Genomic DNA, 19475 nt, shown 5'->3' with positions numbered 1-19475 from the left:
GTTGTGAAAAATTCTTGTTTCTAGAAGAGTTTGAATGTTTTTCATGTGATTTTGCAAAGTCTGGCGAATTCAGTTAACCACTTCTTTGGAGATAAGTTTAAATTAATATTTGTAATATTGACTTTTCAACATTTTAATAGTTCATTTGTTGGTGTTATTTATCTTCCCAAATGTTGCTGTAGACTTTCCTTCCTAGTTAAGCATTTTACAATATCCCCATACCTTCATATTCTATTTTACCATGATTGGTTGCAAAAAATAATCACTGGGGTTTGAGTTAAGCTTTTCTGATGCAAAAACAGATCATTAAATTGTTTTTATACTGGCAAGCTCAACCACTACTGAAGTAGTGAATGTGAGTAGTTTCCTTTTGGAAATGTTGTTACTGTGTTTTGGATGTCATATACCATAGACACATCATGTTGAAGGTCATCAGAAATAATACATAGAGGTAAAACAAGTTTTTCATAGCTTGCATTCCTGCAGTAAATCATGACAGGATGAATAGTGCATGAATCTGAAATGCAGTGGTAAATGTAATCTTACCCTCCCACCACACATCACCATTAAAGTCACACTCCTTGCACAAATCTTGAAAATTATGAGGGGAGTAAGGTTACAAAAGAAGAACTTTTCTACTTATCTTCATTATCTCATTGTTGTTGTCGATGGCTCAAAGTCTTGTCTTGGAGTATTTTCTCGCAGCTGAAAATTTCAGTTTCTTAGGTTTGTGATGACAAAATAACCATTGAAAAGTTGTATGTTAGTATGAATATCTTTTTATTTTATCACATTCTTCTAAATCACACTGACTTTACAATAGCCACGTTCAAAAAACCTAATAATTACATTGTTGTTGACAAGTTTAGCAAAATACATTTGTTTCCATCAGAGGTAATGCCCACCAGTACCTACATTCTGCGGTGTTCACATTATTCCAAAGAGTTTACAAAGCAAGATGAATCATCGCTAAAATATTTCATTATTTTACAAATTAATCCAGGAATGAATTTAATAATTAGTGTTATATTGTGCGCCAGCCAGAGTGGCCGAGCGGTTCTAGGCGCTACAGTCTGGAACTGCGCGACCGCTACGGTCGCAGGTTCGATTCCTGCCTAGGGCATGGATGTGTGTGATGTCCTTAGGTTAGTTAGGTTTAAGTAGTTCTAAGTTCTAGGGGACTGATGACCTCAGAAGTTAAGTCCCATAGTGCTCAGAGCCATTTGAACCATTTTTGTTATATTGTGTAATTAATGATATGGATTTTTAGTATGCCACAAATTTTGTAGTTTCAAATATTTTCAAAAGAAGAGTAATTTTAACTGTTAGTACATATTGATTATAACACATTAATTTCTTTTTTATACATTTTAGCCTGAAATATTATACATCATATACAAAATCTTGTGAATTCTTTTAGTGAAACAGCTGAGATAATTTTAACATCTCTATAAAAAGAAAAGGTAATGTTGGAGGAGGATGATTCAGTACATAACCTTGAACCTGTCCTTGTTTTATGAAAGCATAGTTTTCATTGACATCTATTGAAATGACTGCTGTGTGTGATGAAGCCATTCCCCCTTTCCTTTTTTTTTTTTTTTTTTTTAACATCTTTGTCTTGGATATGTACTAATGTGGTATTAAGTTGTTCAGATGCCCCAGCAAACTCCCCAAGTGAGCTCGAGCACCGTATCATTAGAGTTCAGTCAGTTGAAACCCACTGACTGTACTCGACTGAATCTTGTTCATCATTATCCTCAAATTTTGATTGTAAAAGGGCTCAAATTTGTCCCATGTCTGTGATCAAGTTCTACTGTAAAACCCTTCTCTTTGAATAATTTTTGAGTTATATGAACAGAATAATCAGATACATTGAATGTCTAGAATATTTTTCTCCTAGACCACTGTAACACAGCAGGAATTGTCAGCATCTGAATCTGTTTTTTTCATGATGTAGTGAGTAAATTCATTTTTAATTAAATCAATAGGCTTGTCCATAACTTCAGATTTTTTTCCCAAACTTATTTCCAAGTCATTTTTTCCTCAGATAATTAATCAACTTCAAGAACAATTTGAATTTTACATTTTCATGTAGGTACTCTTTGTAATTTTCATGGGAGGAGTGGAGCACATGGCTTACCACTAAATGTACTTTTCTGTAATTGAAATACTTTGTCAGGTGGTAATCTGACATCTGCTACCTCATCAATTTTAATTTTTTTACTTTATTTGAAGTAGCTTTTTCCTGCAAGATGTTCACAGTTTTTGACGTGGTTTTAATTTATAGCCCTTTGGAAAAAAGAAATCTGCTCTGTTCTATGGCTACAATACAAAGCTTTTTATTTTATTTATTTATTTATTTTTAAATTGATGGTTTATATTTCTTCAAAGGGATGCAACCAATCTTTTGTAAAAATTCATACTTTTGCAGAAACCTACATTGATGGTGAACACAAATAGTTTTTAAATTGACACCAGCTTCCATTTGCACTTTTAAGATACTTAAATTAGTTTCAAATAGTTCTTCAATAGAGTGTATGGCTTTTTGTTTGATATACTTTAATAAATGACAGTTACTGTCAGTAACTCCCTAACACTGCATTTCTCCATTACACAGCAAATTTTAAAAATGTTAAAAAACACTATAACTAGTTACACTTATCACAATAATTATTGTCCACTGTATTATTTAGAAGCTGAGATCAATTGTTGGGTGAAGTGTGTCATTCACAGCTATTTTCACACTGTTGTAATATCTGGAAAAGAAACAAAATTTGACCAACATCTTTTTCCTTCTATCAGAAACTGAAGAATTACTTATTAAAGTAGTTGAGCTATACTCACCTGTACACAATACAAGGGAATGTTATTCAACAGTTTACAGAAATAAGGTAACAACAGTACGATGCTGTGTACTTCTGCAAAGCTTCGACATTATTGATTCCATAACTCATGCAGAAAGAAGCAGTAGATTGTTCAATGGGTTACATAAACAGAGTTCATGCCTTCACGTTAAGCAAAGTGTTTAGTTTTATTTTCATTACACTTTACTTTTGAAGGGTAGCAAGATGGACATTGTTAAACAAAAGAAGAGTAAACTCAGCAACTCTACACACTGTGGGTAAACATGTGAGTTTTGTTAATAGTTTTTGTCTGTGAAGTAATAAACAACAAATGAGTGAAAAACTCATTAATTTTAGTTTCTTATTTGATAGAGTACATCTTTTAGAAGAGGAATATAAAAAAAGAGTTATTCGATTAACCTTTTCCCTTTCAGTGATATTGCTCTTAGCATGGGTTCTGTATTTTGTTTAAAAAAAAAAAAAAGTGAAAACTGCAATTAAAGATTTTTTCCAGCCATGAAAATTTCATGATGTTTTAATTAACATTTCTCTGAACTCTATATATTGATGTACACACAAATAAAATTGTATCAGCATTTGTTGGTAAATAAGGAAGAAATAAATTATTTTGTATATTTGGACACACTGTATTTTCTTCACTTGACAACCAAAATCTGTTAAATTCCAAAAACTTCAAAACACTACAAAATTTAAATGGTTTGAGGCAGCATAGAAATATTTTGGTTCCTTAATTAGATTCAAAAAAGGGAAAGAATATGCCAAGTTACATCAAAACATGAGACAATATCTGTCAGTTGTTATTTTCTCATTGATTTGTCAGGGAATGACGCAGTAAAGCCCAAGAATTTTCTTGCTACAGTGCAGTACCCATGCTCTGAAACAAAAACCAATACATAAATTTTATTGGTTTCAGAAGTATTTGAGTTTAAAGTCCAAAATCAGTCAACTTCATCTCATTTTATGGTATCCCAATTACTAGTTGAAGGATTTATGTCTCCTCCAATGATGAGAATATGACTGGTGAATATATGTAGCCTATTAAAAAGACGAAGTTTCACTAAAGCTTTTGGTTACATTTGGGTGTGTTATGTTTTACAATAGAAGAATCCAATTTTAAGTGTATGTCCACCCTTGCTGCTGAGACTTTGCTTAACAGTCTTATATGGTAGCTTCAGTTTCTATGTTGGTGGACTTGAATTTCTTGTCTAGTGAAATGAATACACACCTACAGTTGCCCTCAGTGTATCCTTTTGATATTCACATAGATTTATGCTAAAAACATTATTGCTGTCAATTTAAGGTATAACCAGTTCTGTGTATCTGGCATTACGTGAGCTGCACTACTGCTTAGTGGTGTTTCTGACTCTGGAATTTTAATTGTCTCATATGTGGATAGCATTTCTTTGGCTCTTACACCAATAATATAGTGTCTCCTACAGCTGTCATTACACGGACTGGATGAAGAGTCACCTAACCTAAAAAGCTTCTGTTCAGAACCAGAGGGCTACGATCAGTTCTGGGGATAATGTTGCAGTTTCAGTGAAATTCTGTTGAGATGAGCTGATCTATTGCCATCCTCTCTTGTAGTTGGTAGAGCCCAGACAGCGAGCATTGATCATTCCAGTGTGTGCCACAACCTGCAGTTTATTACATCTTGATCCCTTAGTGGCTGCCAGAACAGCTGAATGTGGCCTCCTGAAATACACACAGAATGTAGAAGATGATCCTTCCCATCCTTTGCTGCCATTCGCCTAAGGGAAACTACTATTTTACATTTTAATGGTGCTGCCATCATTTGACTGTAACAATTTTTATTTTATTGTTATACAATCCAAATTTTGACATTAGGCCATTTTTCAAGTACAAAAACTTATTTATATGTAAAGATAAAGATATTTCATAGTAAATCAACAGTTGTGAGCTATAGTTGTGTATTCTGCGAACCTGTACTTTTTGGAAAATCATTTCCCATATTGGATTGTAGGTACTAATTTGATAGTGCAATATTTTCACCTTTTCTGGCTTTCAGCCTTTCAGTGCTGCTACATAAGTCTGCTAGCAAACATAACTCATAAAAGTCAAGACAAAAAGTAAGCTTCAAAGAATCAATAAATTTATCTCAGACTTTTCTCTCATTGTAACATACACCACTTTCTTCGATGCTGTTGCTACAACTCTGACAGGTAATTTGCAATCCTCTTTAATGTAATGTATCATAAAATTATTTATATGTCAAAATTATTTATATGTCAAAATACAAATAAGATTTTGTACTTGACATATCAATAATATTTTGTATTTGAAAATGGCCTAAGGCTGAAATCTGGATTGTTTTAACAATAAAATAAAAATTATTACAGTCAAATGGTGACAGCATCATTAAAAAAATTCACCATGACTGTCACTTCAGCCAAAATAAAAATTATATACCATTTAACAAATGTTTGAATTCTTAATGACTGACAGAACCTATACTTTTCTGTTTGCTTCCCTCTGCCATGGGACACAGCAGACTTCTCTGCAGGTTAAATGTGACCCAATTGCTGCGTCACTTTCAGTGGGAAATAGTGCCTCAGATCTGTTGGTAAGTGGGGCGAATGTAGTACTCTGAATTTTTCCTGGTTGCTGCTTACCTGTTTCTTCTTAATCTCAAAACAAAATTTCTATGAGCTCAACCCCTCCAGATCAAGGTCCTGGATTTGGCTCTTTGTACTGAACCCCCTAACCCTACCACTGACTCGATCCTCACAGTCTAATTGTCAAGTAATGCCAGATCTTTTTTAGTCAGGAGGTAGTATTCAAAGAGAGGATAGTACCTGAGATAACTTTAGTATTTCTGGTAAACAACTCTTGGTAGTTGTCCAACACACCCTTTTACTGCAGCTTCCATTCACTTGTCAACAGTCAGGGTGACTTTTATCTACTTGCAAACAGCAACTAATTCATTTGGTTGGTGCAATTTTGATCTGGGTAGTAAACAAATACTGGCAACTTTAAATTAACTTTGCTTATTCTCTTTTAATTTCATGACACATTACATTAATGAGGATTGCAAATTCCCTTTCATACCTGAAGCAGCAGTGCTCAAGAAAGTGGTGTACGTTACAATGAGAGAAAGACATGGGATAACTGATTCTTCGAAGCTTACTTTTTGTCTTGACTTTTAGGAGGTTGTGTTTGTTAGCAGACTTATGTAACAATGCTGAAAGGCTGACAGCCAGGAAAGGTGAAACTATTGCACTATTGCATGAGTACCTACACTCCAATAAGGGAAATGATTTTCCAAAAAGTCCAAGTTTGCAGAATACACAACTGCAGCACACAACTGTTGATTTACTATGAAATACCTTATGCATAATCCTTGTAAGCTTCCAGTAACTCTCAGAAATGCATCTTTACTCACAAAGATATACACTAAAATTAGAGGAAATGGTTATCTAAACAAGGATGCTGTTGCCGAAATTTCTAGGAAACACAGATGTAGTTTACGACTGACAATACAGTAACAGTTTTGCATGTCACTCAAAAATGTCCCAGATTTCCTTATATATGGCAGTAGACAAATATCTTAACATATTCAGTGAAATGTGAAGGACAAATGACACGAATGGTAAAGTGTAAGAAGCTAGAGTTTTGAATTGCACCTGTCTTTACACAAGGAGCCTACACATTTGTGAATATTTCATTTGACATTACAGCAGCTGTCTGTACATTTTTGAATATTATTTGTGTGATCTGATTGCAGAATGATGTTGTTTCAGCTGTTTACTGACGTAAGCAAATAAATTTTGCATCAGTATGCCTCTTCAGAATTGCTATGCAAGACAGATTTTTGACTCAAGAGGAAATCCTACAGTTGAGGTACATGAAATGAGGTAGTTTTGCAATAATTTTTGTTTGTGAATTGATCTTGTAGGCTAGCTATTGCCTTTATGTTGAATGTGAAGAAATTATGCATTTTTATATTACTGAATACATTTTTCTTTTCAATTTATTTTTTAATAGGTGGACTTGTTGACAGATCAAGGCCTGTTCCGTGCCGCTGTTCCATCAGGGGCAAGTACAGGTGTTCATGAAGCCTTGGAACTTAGAGATGAGGAGAAAAACAATTACATGGGCAAAGGAGTTAGGACTGCTGTTGACAACATCAACAAAATCATTTGGCCTGCACTTTCTAAATCGGTACTGTTGTAGCCCTTATTCTAATACAATGTGACATATTTCCAGCTTTCAGTCAATTCATGGTTTTCTGAGAAAGAAAAAACTTGGCCAGACAAGTTGTGGGAGGTGTTTCTAATTGCTGTTTAGTATCACTAGAAATGAGGACTTGTATTCCAAACATAGGGGTGAAAAAGGAGGTATAAACAATCTGAAGGTTGTCATGGACACCACAGGTATGATCTTATTGGAAATTGTATGTTCCTGTTGCCTCCTATCACCTTTGAACTGATCTGTCAGGATATTTATGGGAGGACATACAGTTTGATGTGAGCTACAAGTCATGTTAAAACTTGGTATTTTTCATATTAATAGATCATTGTCAGAGGTGAAGGAAGCAAAAAATCACAGAAAAATCCTAGGACTAATTGAGGATTGAACCATAGACCTTTCCCATTGTGTTATGTTTAATTTTTCAAAGTGTCATCAGTCAATAAATATCCACAAAGCAGAAAAACTTAATATTTGAACACAAACACAACTGTTAAGAAGTGTTAGTCAGACTCTTGAAATTAAAAGATCAACTCATCAAGGTTGCCCATAATACTGAGGAACTGTCAACAGACCCTCCTCATTTTCTCTACAAATGTTTTGAGTGTGGGAAATAATTTCCTCACAAACCTTGCACACGTAGCCCAGTGGTACATTAGTATGTGTGGGCATTAGTGGAAAAAAAAGGCAAATATGACATGGAAAGTACTTCTGATTTTTCAGTTCCTTTATTGGAACAGGACACAATTACATAAAAATTAACATGGGACATTACCAAAGCAAAATCACATAGCAATAAAAATGGACCCAGTTGATATGATTCCAGTAGCACACAGAATTGAAGTTTCAGCAAGGGACAAGTAAAAGTGTCAACAGTTATGCACGACTATTCCATAACTTGCAAATACAAGGAAGGAAAACTTATGGGCATGGGAGTGGTGGACTGGCAATCAGGTGACATACGGCACACTATCCACTGTGATGCACTCATTCCTAAGAATTCTGTGATACAAAAGTAGCCTACTGATCCTGTGAAATTGTTGGGGGTGGCATGAAAAACATCAATCTAAAATTCGTCCATATGAACAAAATTCTAATGCTCTACCACTAGCGCTCAGCAAGGCTTTTGCAGGTGCCTGCAATCATTGTTCAGGTGAAGCGTGTGATTCAGACTCAGCAGTGTCGTCTTCTCTGTAGCTGTACATGTCCAGAATGCAGTCACTGTGCCTTGTGGCAAGTCTCATCTTCAAGTTCAAACAGCACAAAGGACACTCACTGTAAAACACTATCTCACTTAAATGAGCACATAATCATTCAGCATGGCATGGGCAGTGCTAGTCAGGGAGTTGTTTCCATTGCATGCTTCTCTCCAGGAAAAATCCCAGAGCTGCCACAAGGCAGTGCATGGTGGAGAGAGATTTCACTATGTCGGTCCGCTTTGCTCAAAGCCGATCCAAGTCGTCTGCTGTTCTTATCTGCTGAAGTTAAAAGGTGGCGAGCATGCATGCACTGCAGCATGTCACCACATGTATATGATTTGAATTAACCAAATAAATGGTTAATATGTTCTTCTCTGATGTGTTAGGTGAAGGTGTGCTATGCAGTTAATAGATAGAGATGTTGTAAACACCACTGAACATTTATTTCAGCACTTAACTTGACATAAGCAGTGGAAAGGACAGGTTGGAATATTAACAGTTATGAAAAGAATGGATTTCTACACACCTTAAAGATGACACATCAAGTTACAGACAAGTACAATGAAAAGACTGTTGCACACTGAGCTTTAGGCCAAATCCTTCTTCAGAAAAGAAAGAAAAACACACACATTCACACAAGCAGACACACTTCATGCACATATGACCGCTATCTCCGGCCGCCGTAGCCAGCGTTTTATCGGTGGATGTGATATGCTGCTCCAAACTTTGCTGCCAGTAGCTAGCAGCATCCCTGCCAGTAGCTTGCAGCTTCCCTGCCAGGCATCACAGCAATTGCCCAGATTGATGATATATTTCCCCCTCTCCTGGCCAATACGGGGAAGGATGCTTGGTGTGAGAGGTCAAAGCGCTTTTGCCACTGTACGGCATAGGTAGGCTGCTGATAGTGACTGGTTGACCATCTTCTGCTCCATGTCATCCCTTGAAGGGAGAAGGCAGTGGAGACGCTGGCAAAGTAGGGCATTTCCATTGGTGTGGGCATTGTCTCCAAGTGGGATGTTTGGACAGCTGGTCAGAAACCCTCAGAAGGGCAGTTCCTGGTTGCCCTGAGGGCTCATTGGTGGTGCTGACCATGGTTGTTCTTGGAATGTGGTGGCAAGAGCTGGTGGCATCTGGTGCAGACAGTTCCAATATAGCTGATTCCACTGTTTTTGTAGTTGACACCAGTTGTTGTAACCATCACCATTTGATGGACTGATGAAATATTATGGGTTTTCAGATCCAGCCTGTTGTGCCACCAAACATGCTGCCCTAATTGGAGTGCTAACTTTGTCCTCACCTAGCTCCAGTGGAGGAACAGCAGAGTGAGGTGCATCCATTGAGAGCTGAGAGGGGCCATGAAGCAGCTTGGCTGGATTGCAGCTGTTGATGAGTGTTGCTATTTTTGTTGCTAGAAAACAATTGAAATACTCTTCAGAAGTAGCCACACATAATTGTTTATGCTTTTGAGTTTTAAAAATATGCAGACATCTTTCCATAGTGCCATTGAATGCAAACTAAAATATAGGCTTTTTTACATAATTGATGCCACTGTGGATACTGAAGTGCTTAAAGGCATTTACCATGAACTGTGGCCCACTCTTGTCAGTAATAAGGGTACAGTGGATATCATCTTCAGTAGAGTGTTGGATCTCATGATAGTATGCATAGCTGGGCTGATTCCACATGCAGAGGTGTCAGTTGCTATAACTGAGATCACAGCTTGTTGATATGTTGCTAGACATGGTGCTTATCTCTGGTTTTTAGTTGCTTAAATGCCTGTTGACAGGCCTGGGATCAATCGGATTTGGTGCCTTTTCTGTAATAAATTAAAGGACGTGAGATCTTGGTGCTCAAAAGGATTACTCAAGGATAATAACTGATTTTACCCACAGACACTCACAAGTCTTTGTTTAGTTGGAGACTTTTCTTGCTGTCTGTGTGAGTGACTGTCAGTTGGAAGTAAATAATGAACATTTGGAAAGACTATATTTAAGGCCACACTGTGAAAGTCTGTGAAACAGAAGTTGCAAATTTCACAGATATTCAATGTTTGTTTTACATGTGATGATAATATTATCTAGGCAGTTTACACATTGTGGAATACCTTGTTAGATTGTTCGGTGTGTCTTTGTCATTGTCCATATCGGTTTAGACAGGCCAAGAAATAGTCTCAGATGTTACTGAACTAAAAATGTGTTAACATTCAGGACAAAGCAATAGATCCTTATTTTTTTGTTCTGCATCATAAAATTCCTGGCCTAAGGTGCAGGCCACTAAGGGGTTGCCTTGGGCAACATTCGTTACATATGTAAAATATTAAATATTTCGTTGCTCTTTTATTTTAAAGATAATAATTATCTGATTATAAGAAAGATTTAATTGTGAGAGTCTTTTTGTTGTGCCTATCTTTGACTCAGCTTCTCCACTGTATGGTTAGTAGCAACTTTCCCTCTCATAATATGTGGTCTAGTGGCTAGCATTGCTGTCTCTGGATCACGGGGTCCGGGGTTCCATTCCCGGCCGGGTTGGGGATTTTTATCTGCCTGGGGATTGGGTGTTTGTGTTGTCCTCATCATTTCATCATGATCATCATTTGTGACAGTTGCGAGATTGGACTGTGTTAAAAAATTGAACTGTGTAAAAATTGGGACTTTATACGGGCGCTGATGACCATGCAGTTGAGTGCCCCCCAGACCAAACCTCATCATCGTCACCCTTCTCATAATACTGTTACATTCCATCCTGGATTTTCCATTGCTTGATTTAATTTTCTGATTAAAATGATAACCTCAGTGAGAATTGAAAACTATCAAATTACCTTCCATTGGGAATGTGGAATGCACTCAACAACTGTGAGATGACATTCATAATGATGGAGAGCAGCAGTCAGTTGTTTCCTTTCTGGCTTTGTTAAAGCAGATAAAGATTTTAGCTAGTAACTAGCCATTATCAGTGTTTATTTCAGATTTTTGGTATATGCCATGGTGTGTTCAAAACCTGAATTACTGCACTGATCAATCAATTGTTTCGTTTCTGGCTTTATTAAAGCAGATCGAGATTTTGGCTAGTAACCAGCCATTATCAATGCAGTATTTCAGATTTTCGATATATGCCATAGTGTGTTCAAAACCTGAATTACTGCACTGATAATGACGAGTTACTAACCGAAATCTGGATTTGCTTTAATAAAGCCAGAAAGGAAACAACCAATTGCTGCTCTCCATAATTTTGAATGAAAAATATTTTATTTTCAGAAATGCTAATCCCAAAAGATATTTTTTTCTCTTTCCTGTTGTTCAATACCATACATCCCTAGATTGTGTGAAAAGGAGAACTACTTTTGAATTTAACAGGTTTTATAAAAACTTGAAAAATTTTTTATAAATTGAAGTAGTTTTGATTATATTTTTAGATGTTAGTCTCATGACAAGAAAAATCTTGTATTATTTGACGTAATATTCAAATTCTTCTTAAGGATTTGTAATAGACACAGCTTTCAAAAATACCAAAAGCTACCAAAACGTGTGTGCAAATTTCAAAATAAATAAATTTCAAACAATAGCAATTTTGTGTACTCTACTTAGAACTGAAATTGTTAACTAAGTTAACCAAATATAAGTACAAATGGGTCAGTATCTTTCAATGATATTGAGTGACGCCTTCCGGTTGAAGCAACAGGAAATGGGCCTACTCCTTCAAAACATTGTGAGTTATGACTGACTGCTGATGGTGGTGTTGCTTTCTTTCCACTGGAGATCTATATCCAGCAAATGATCCATGTGGTGGTATGAAGTTGATGATGATTTTGTTTAACTCACAACTGGTATGTATAATTAAATTGTTAAACAAATGTAATGAAGAAATGAAACATGAAAATTAAAGCACATATGTTGTTCATAAAATCTATAAACTAAAATCTGGGAGTTCTCCTTTTCAGACAATGTCAGTTCAATCCAGTATATTCTCATTGGTTCTCTGATCTGTCCATCTAATCTTCAGCATTTTTCTGTAGCCCCACATTTCTATACTGCATACCATCCACATTTCTTTTCTATATGAGGCTATATTCCAGATAAATAATTTCTGAAAAGATTAGCTAGCATGTAAATTTATATTAGATGTTACAATATTTCCCTCCTTCAGAAGCACTTGACACAAAAATAAGCAAACCATGATTACCTAAATTGTGTGACAAAAGTGTGTGGCCAAACTTTCAGGAATCATTCTTGATGAGTAAAGGAAGAAAATGTTGCATGGAGATGAGTCCAGAAATGCTTTATTTCCATGTTATAGCTCAGTTTCCACATTTTGACACAGAGGAAAAGAACATTTCAGCACATTATGTGACGCATTCCTAAATGAAATGTTCAGAATGTCCTCTATTTTTAAGGATTCCTGTAGCAATCAGCTGCTGATCTACATCTGCTTCTTCATCATTGAGCCCTGATGTGATGATATATCCCTAAAGAACTGCATATTGCTTCACAATCTTCCACAGTATGATATGAAGACTTTGTATGTCTTATACTGGGTTTCTGTATATAACAGCTTTCAAATGCCCCCACAACTAACAGTCTAGTGAGTTATGATCCAGTGAGCATATACGCCACTGAATTGGTCTGCCTCTTCCTATCCCTTTATCATGGAATCTGTTATCTAGAAGCCTATGAAAATTAATACTGAAATGAGGAGCAGCTCCATTGTGTATGAAGTACATCACTCATGAAGCCACATGCCCCAACAGAAAAGATAAGAGTATTCTCTAAGAAAGCAGGGTACCTTTCTCTGCTGAGCATGGGTGGAAGGGCACAAGGTCCTAACAAAAAGTCTCCAACAATGCTTGCCCAATTGTTGACAGGAATTCTTTATTGATGATGGAGTTGCACAATTTCATTAGAATTTTCCACAGCCCATACATGGTGATTGTGAAATTTCATAGTCATATCACATTGAAATGAAACCTTATCCATGAACATCACATTTGCACTAAAGTGAGGGTTAACACATTGTGGAATGAACCATCCACAGAAGTGTACCCACATGGGACTATCAGCTGCTGATCTACATCTACATCTACGTCTACGTGATTACTCTGCTATTCACAATAAAGTGCCTGGCAGAGGATTCAATGAACCACCTTCAAGTTGTCTTTCTACCATTCCACTCTCGAATGGCACATGGGAAAACGAGTTCTCAAATTTTTCCATACAAGACCTGATTCCTCTTATTTTATCGTGTTGATCATTTCTCCCTATGTAGGTGGGTGCCAACAAAATGTTTTCGCAATTGGAGGAGACGACTGGTGATTGAAATTTTATGAGAAGATTCCATCGCAACGAAAAATACCTTTGTTTTAATGATTGCCACTCCAATTCACGTATCATGTCTGTGGCACAATCTCCCGTACTTTGTGATAATACAAAACGAGCTGTCCTTCTTTGAATTTTTTTGATGTCATCCATCAGTCCCATCTGATGCAGATTCCACACCGCACAGCAATACTCCAGAATAGGGTGGACAAGTGTGGTGTAAGCAGTCTTTTTAGTAGACCTGTTGCACCTTATAAGTGTTCTGCCAATGAATCGTAGTCTTTAGTTTGCTCTACCCACAACAATATCTATGTGATCATTCCAATTTAGGTTATTTGTAATTGTAATCCCTAAGTATTTAATTGAATTTACAGCCTTAAGATTTGTGTGACTTATCACATAATCGAAATTTAGTGGATTTCTTTTAGTACTCATGTGATTACTTCACACTTTTCTTTATTGCCACTTTTCACATCATACTGATATCTTATCTACATCATTTTGCAATTTGCTTTGGTCATCTGATGACTTTACAAGACGACAAATGACTGCATCATCTGCAAACAATCTAATAGGGCTACTCAGATTGTCTCCTATGTCCTTAATATAGATCAGGAACAGTAGAGGGCCTTTAACACTTCCTTGGGGAATGCCAGATATTACTTCTGTTTTATTCGATAACTTTCGCTCTATTACTATGAACTGTCATCTTTCAGGCAGGAAATCACAAATCCAGTCGCACAACTGAGGCGATATTCAATAGGCATGCAGTTTGATCAGAAGATGCTTGTGAGGAACAGTGTCAAAAGCCTCTTGAAATCCAAAAATATGGAAACAACTTGATATCCCCTGTCGATAGCACTCATTACTTTATGGGTATAAAGAGCTAGTTGTGTTTCACAAGAACGATGTTTTCTGAATCAGTGCTGACTATGTGTCAATAAATCATTTTCTTCGAGGTAATTCATAATGTTTGAACACAGTATGTGTTCCAAAACCCTACTGCAAATTGACATTAGTGATGTGGGCCTGTTATTCAGCGGATTACTCCCATTTCCCTTGTTGGATATTGGTGTGGCTTGAGCGATTTTCCAGTCTTTAGGTACAAAACTTTCTGTGAGCTAGCAGTTGTATATAATTGCTAAATATGTAGCTATTGTAGCAGCATACTCTCAAAGGAGTCTGACTTGTATACAATCTGGACCAGAGGCCTTGCCTTTATTAAGTGATTTAAGCTGCTTTGCTACATCAAGGATATCTACTTCTGTGTTTCTCATCTTCACAGTTGTTCTTGATTGGAATTCGGCAATATTTACTTCATCTTCTTTGGTGAAGGAGTTTCGAAAAACTGTATTTAATAACTCTGCTTTGGTGGCACTGTCATCAGTGAATTCACCGTTGTTATCGCGCAGTGAAGGTATTGATTGCGTCTTAGCACTGATGTGCTTTATATACGACCAGATTATCTTTGGGTTTTCTGCCAGATTCTGACACAGAGTTTCATTGTGGAAATTATTAAAAGCATCTCGCATTGAATCACGCACTATATTCCGAACTTCTGCAAAACTTTGCCAGATTTAGGGATTTCGCATTCTTTTAAATTTGGCATGCTTTTTTCATTGCTTCTGCAACAGCAATCTGACACGTTTTGTGTACCGTGGGGGATCAGTACCACCACTTATTAATCTATGTGGTATATATCTCTCAATTACTGCCGATACTATCTCTGAAATCATTCCACATCTTTTCTGTGCTTATGTGATCACATCAGAAGGAGTGAAGACTGTCTCTTAAAAAGGCCTTAAGAGCATTTATATCAGCTTTTTTAAATAGATGTACTTTCCATTTCTTTTTGATGGTTGTAGGTGTTACGGTATTCAGCCCAGCAGCAACTGCCTTGTGGTTGCTAATCCCTGTATTCGTCATGATACTCCCTATTTGTCCAGGATCATTTGTTGCTAAGAGGTCAAGTATGCTTTCAGAACCAATTACGCTTCGAGTGGGCTCATGAACTAATTGTTCAAAATAATTTTCTGAGAAAGAATTCAGTACAATTTCGGATGACATTTTATGCCTGTCACCGCCTTTAAACGTATAGTTTTTCCAGCATATTGAGCGTAGATTGAAGTCATCACCGACTGTTAGGTTATTTAAAAAAAATTCAGCCGAACTTATTTCTGGCTTTAGCCAGCTTTCTGTACCTATAACTATTTGAGCTTCAGTGCTTTCTATCAGAGCTTGGAGCTCTGGTTCTTTTCCAACACAGCCATGACAATTTACAACTACAATACCGATTGTTTCTACAACTACCTTACTGTGCTTTACTTGTCCCCTTTATAAGTACGCCATTTCTGTGGTTTCCTGAGACCCTGTAACCTAAAAAGTCCCTTCCACACAGCCCCCTCTACCCATGTAGCTGCTTCCTGTGTGTGACGGACTCCTGACCTATTAAGCGGAACCAGGAAACCCACTACCCGATGGCGCAAGTAAAGGGATCTGCAACCTACATGGTCACAGGACCGCCTGAGCCTCTGAGTCAGACCCTCCACTTGGCTCTGCACCAAAGGATCACTGTAAGTACTGTCAATGATGCTGCAGATGGTGAGCTCTGCCTTAATCTTGCAAGCAAGACTGGCAAAATACCATTTCTGCTAACTGCCCAAAACCAGAGAGAATCTCCTCCGATTCAAAGTGACACATGTCATTGGTACCAAGATGGGCCATCACCAACAGTTGGCTGCACCCTGTACTCTTCATGGCATCCGGAAGCACCCTTTCCACATTTGGAATGACTCCCCTCAGTATGCACATGGAGTACACATTGGCTTCCTTCCCCTACTTGGCAGCCATGTTTCTAAGGGCCCCCATCACATGTGTAATGTTGGAGCTCCCAACTACCAGCAAACACACCTTCTGTGAATGCCCAGATCTTGTAGGCTGAGAAGCTTCCTCTGGAACAGGGAGGATGACTGCATCCAGCTCAGAGACTTCATCAGCCACAGATAATGCCCAAAACCTCTTCGTCAAACAATTCAGGGAGGCCCTACAATCAGCCCCTCAGAAAGTCTTTCATTGCCTGCCAGACTTTGGAATGATCTCCCACTCGACCACAGTTGAGGGATCAACCTCAGTGCATGCAGTACCCTGAGTGGCCACAGCAGTGGACTGATCGGGGGAGATGTGGGATGTGCTTGATGTTCCTTGCATACCTGCCTCCGACCCCCCACAGTGATGCCCCTTGGCAGTAGCCTCAAGGTGTGTGACAGAAGCCAACACAGCCTGGATCTTTGAGCAAAGGATCAACAACTCAAGTCACACAGCAATCACAGTTCCTATCCATTACTGAAGCTGCTCCTGTTTGAAGCTCATAAAAATATGTAATAAATGAATGGTGTACTCGAATTATCACCAGTAGGAACTCATGGTGCTCTCTCACTGATGGTCTAACCAACAGTGAAGTGTTCTAACCAAACAAAACAAAAGCCTGTACAATATGAGGTTCAATACAAGAGTCGATGACAACAGCAGTACTCTATGTTACAATGTTATTAAAATAAGAGGTTGTGCCTAGGAAGCAGTCAAACATGCAAGAATTTACAAAAATAAACTAGTAATTATGCATAGTGCCTGCATGTCCTGTAAATGGTAGGGATACGGCAGGTTCTCCTATAGCACTCTCCAGACTGTCATGTGGTCAGCATTATTTTCAGTTAATTATCTTACACTGACACTAGGGCTGTTATCAACTGCATGAAGAAGTTCTTTCTCCAGTTAGGTATACTCATCCATTTAGGCCTCCCGCAGATGTGTGCTGTAGGCTTAAACTTGTCATTCTCCTTAAGATTGCTTCAAATGTCCTGCTCTTAGGGTACCATTGTTCTGGAAATCACTCCCAATACAAACATTGAGCACCATAGCCACTGCCATCTGCTAACTCAAACAGCAAATGAGCATCTGCCAACTCCACGGTTGAGTATACTTCCATTGAAGTGTACAGGAAACTAAGTCAATGATGGACACTAAACAGCTGATGCTCTGTGCTCGTGTAGTCTGTGATGAACCCTAAACAGCTGATGCAAGTAGATCAGTGAGGTTAGTCACATGTAAACAGAAGCAGTGAAGTGAGTAATGTGTGAACATTACCTTTGTTGCATAGGAACAACAAACAATGGTGGTGAATCTAAGAATAACAATTCACTGTACATTCTAGCAAGACATAACCAGGAGGATATTCTCAACATTTCCTGTAAGAAAATGTTTTATTTATTGCTGGTACATACAGTTTTTGTGTGTTCTCCATAATTATATCTATAACTTCTACATAAAGACAAGTCATTATAACTAATAATCTTGAAAAATACTTAACCAGTTTACTTACAATTCTTACACAATACTCTAATAAACAGTCAGACATATGTAAGCTATATATGTTCTTCATATACAGGGTGAGTCAAAAAGGGCTTTACAGCTTTGGAATGATATAGAAATTTATTGAGATAAATTACAGAATGGGTAGATGTGTCATTATGTAGCAAACAACAAGTTTGTTTCACGAAGTGCATCAGTATGACATTCAGCCACCAGAAGTGCCATTGTAGTGCACAGTTAAAATGGCTACTTTCACTGCTGTGGAGCATGCTTGCCATGCGTTTTGGTTTCATGAAGTGAACTCTGCAAGAACTGTTCAGCATAATTTCGCACCAGATATGTTAAAGAACCTCCAAGTGGGCCTACAATGTACTGTTGCACAAGAAATTTATTGAGGTGGGTTGTTCACTACGATATGATAAATCAACAGGTCACCTGCATGTTGATTATATTGAACAGGTTAGGGAGAGCATTGCCTGCAGTCCACAACAATCAACATGACATTTGTCTCGCGAGGCTGGCATTCCACAGAAGAGTGTTTGGTGCGTACTGTATAGTTGTTTAGACTTGAAACCATACAGATTCACAAAGGCACAGCACATTAGTAATGCAGGTAAGGTTACTTGTGGGAAATTCCATGCCAAAATGTTGCATTGGATAGACATTCCTGGATGCAGTACTCTTCAGTGATGAGTCAACATTTCATATATGTGGCATGGTGAAAGCACACCCCAAAGTTAATGTGTTTTGTGCCCTTAGCATACTGAAAGTGTATGGCCCTTTCTTCTTCTTGGAGAAAACTGTCACTGGCAGTGTGTATTTGGGTATGTTTGAATTTTTTTTTAATTCTACAGACAAATGAAGATGACTGAGATGGGATAGCTTATTACCAGCAAGATGGTGCACCACCACGTTTTCTCATGGAAGTTTGACGTTTCCTTGGTTGTTGGTTCCCAGCTCAGTGGATTGTCCATGAAGGGCCAATTACATGGCCACCTTGCTCCTCAGACTTGTCACCACTGGATTTCTTTCTCTGGGATTTCATTAAAGACCATGTGTATGTTTCTCCCCTACCAAACCAATTTAGCGGACCTAAAAAATCGAATCTACGTTGCCGTTGCACAAGTTACACCTGATTTTCTGCAGTCTATGTGGTAAGAAATTGATTACCAGTGGGATGTTTGCTGCATCACAAATAGTAGTTACATCAAAGCAAAATGACACTTGAAACTTTTATGTGAAACTTGAGATTGTTTGGTACAAAATGACACACCTGCCAGTTCTGTGAGTAATCTCAGTAAATTTCTATATCATTCCAAAGTTGTAAAGTGCTTTTTGACTCGCTCTGTGTACAAAATATAGATATATATGTAGTACATAAGGTGGAACATTGTTACCAAAAATCTCGAAAAAATCTTGACCAGCTTACTTCAGATTTTTACACAGTTTTCTAATGAATATACAGACGGACATACGCTATGCTTTTCTAATATATGTAATGTATAAACATATGTGTAATATGTAAT

The 19475-nt window shown here is 37.5% G+C and overlaps 1 protein-coding gene across 1 annotated transcript in view; it reads left to right on the top strand.

The window, feature by feature from the left end:
* Positions 1-6380: 6380 nt before the first annotated feature.
* The window catches only part of LOC126175167 (enolase-like), a 121301-nt gene continuing 108206 nt past the window's right edge, over positions 6381-19475 (top strand). The window contains exons 1-3 of the mRNA XM_049921756.1: positions 6381-6481; positions 6626-6725; positions 6870-7046. Of these exons, the coding sequence (XP_049777713.1) occupies positions 6663-6725; positions 6870-7046 (240 nt within the window). The 5' untranslated portion in view covers positions 6381-6481; positions 6626-6662. The remainder of the gene's footprint in view (positions 6482-6625; positions 6726-6869; positions 7047-19475) is intronic.

This window comes from Schistocerca cancellata, chromosome 3, assembly GCF_023864275.1.
Source record: "Schistocerca cancellata isolate TAMUIC-IGC-003103 chromosome 3, iqSchCanc2.1, whole genome shotgun sequence".
Taxonomy (NCBI): domain Eukaryota; kingdom Metazoa; phylum Arthropoda; class Insecta; order Orthoptera; family Acrididae; genus Schistocerca; species Schistocerca cancellata.
Note: the sequence above shows the minus strand (reverse complement) of the source record. Positions and strands in the feature narration are given on the sequence as shown.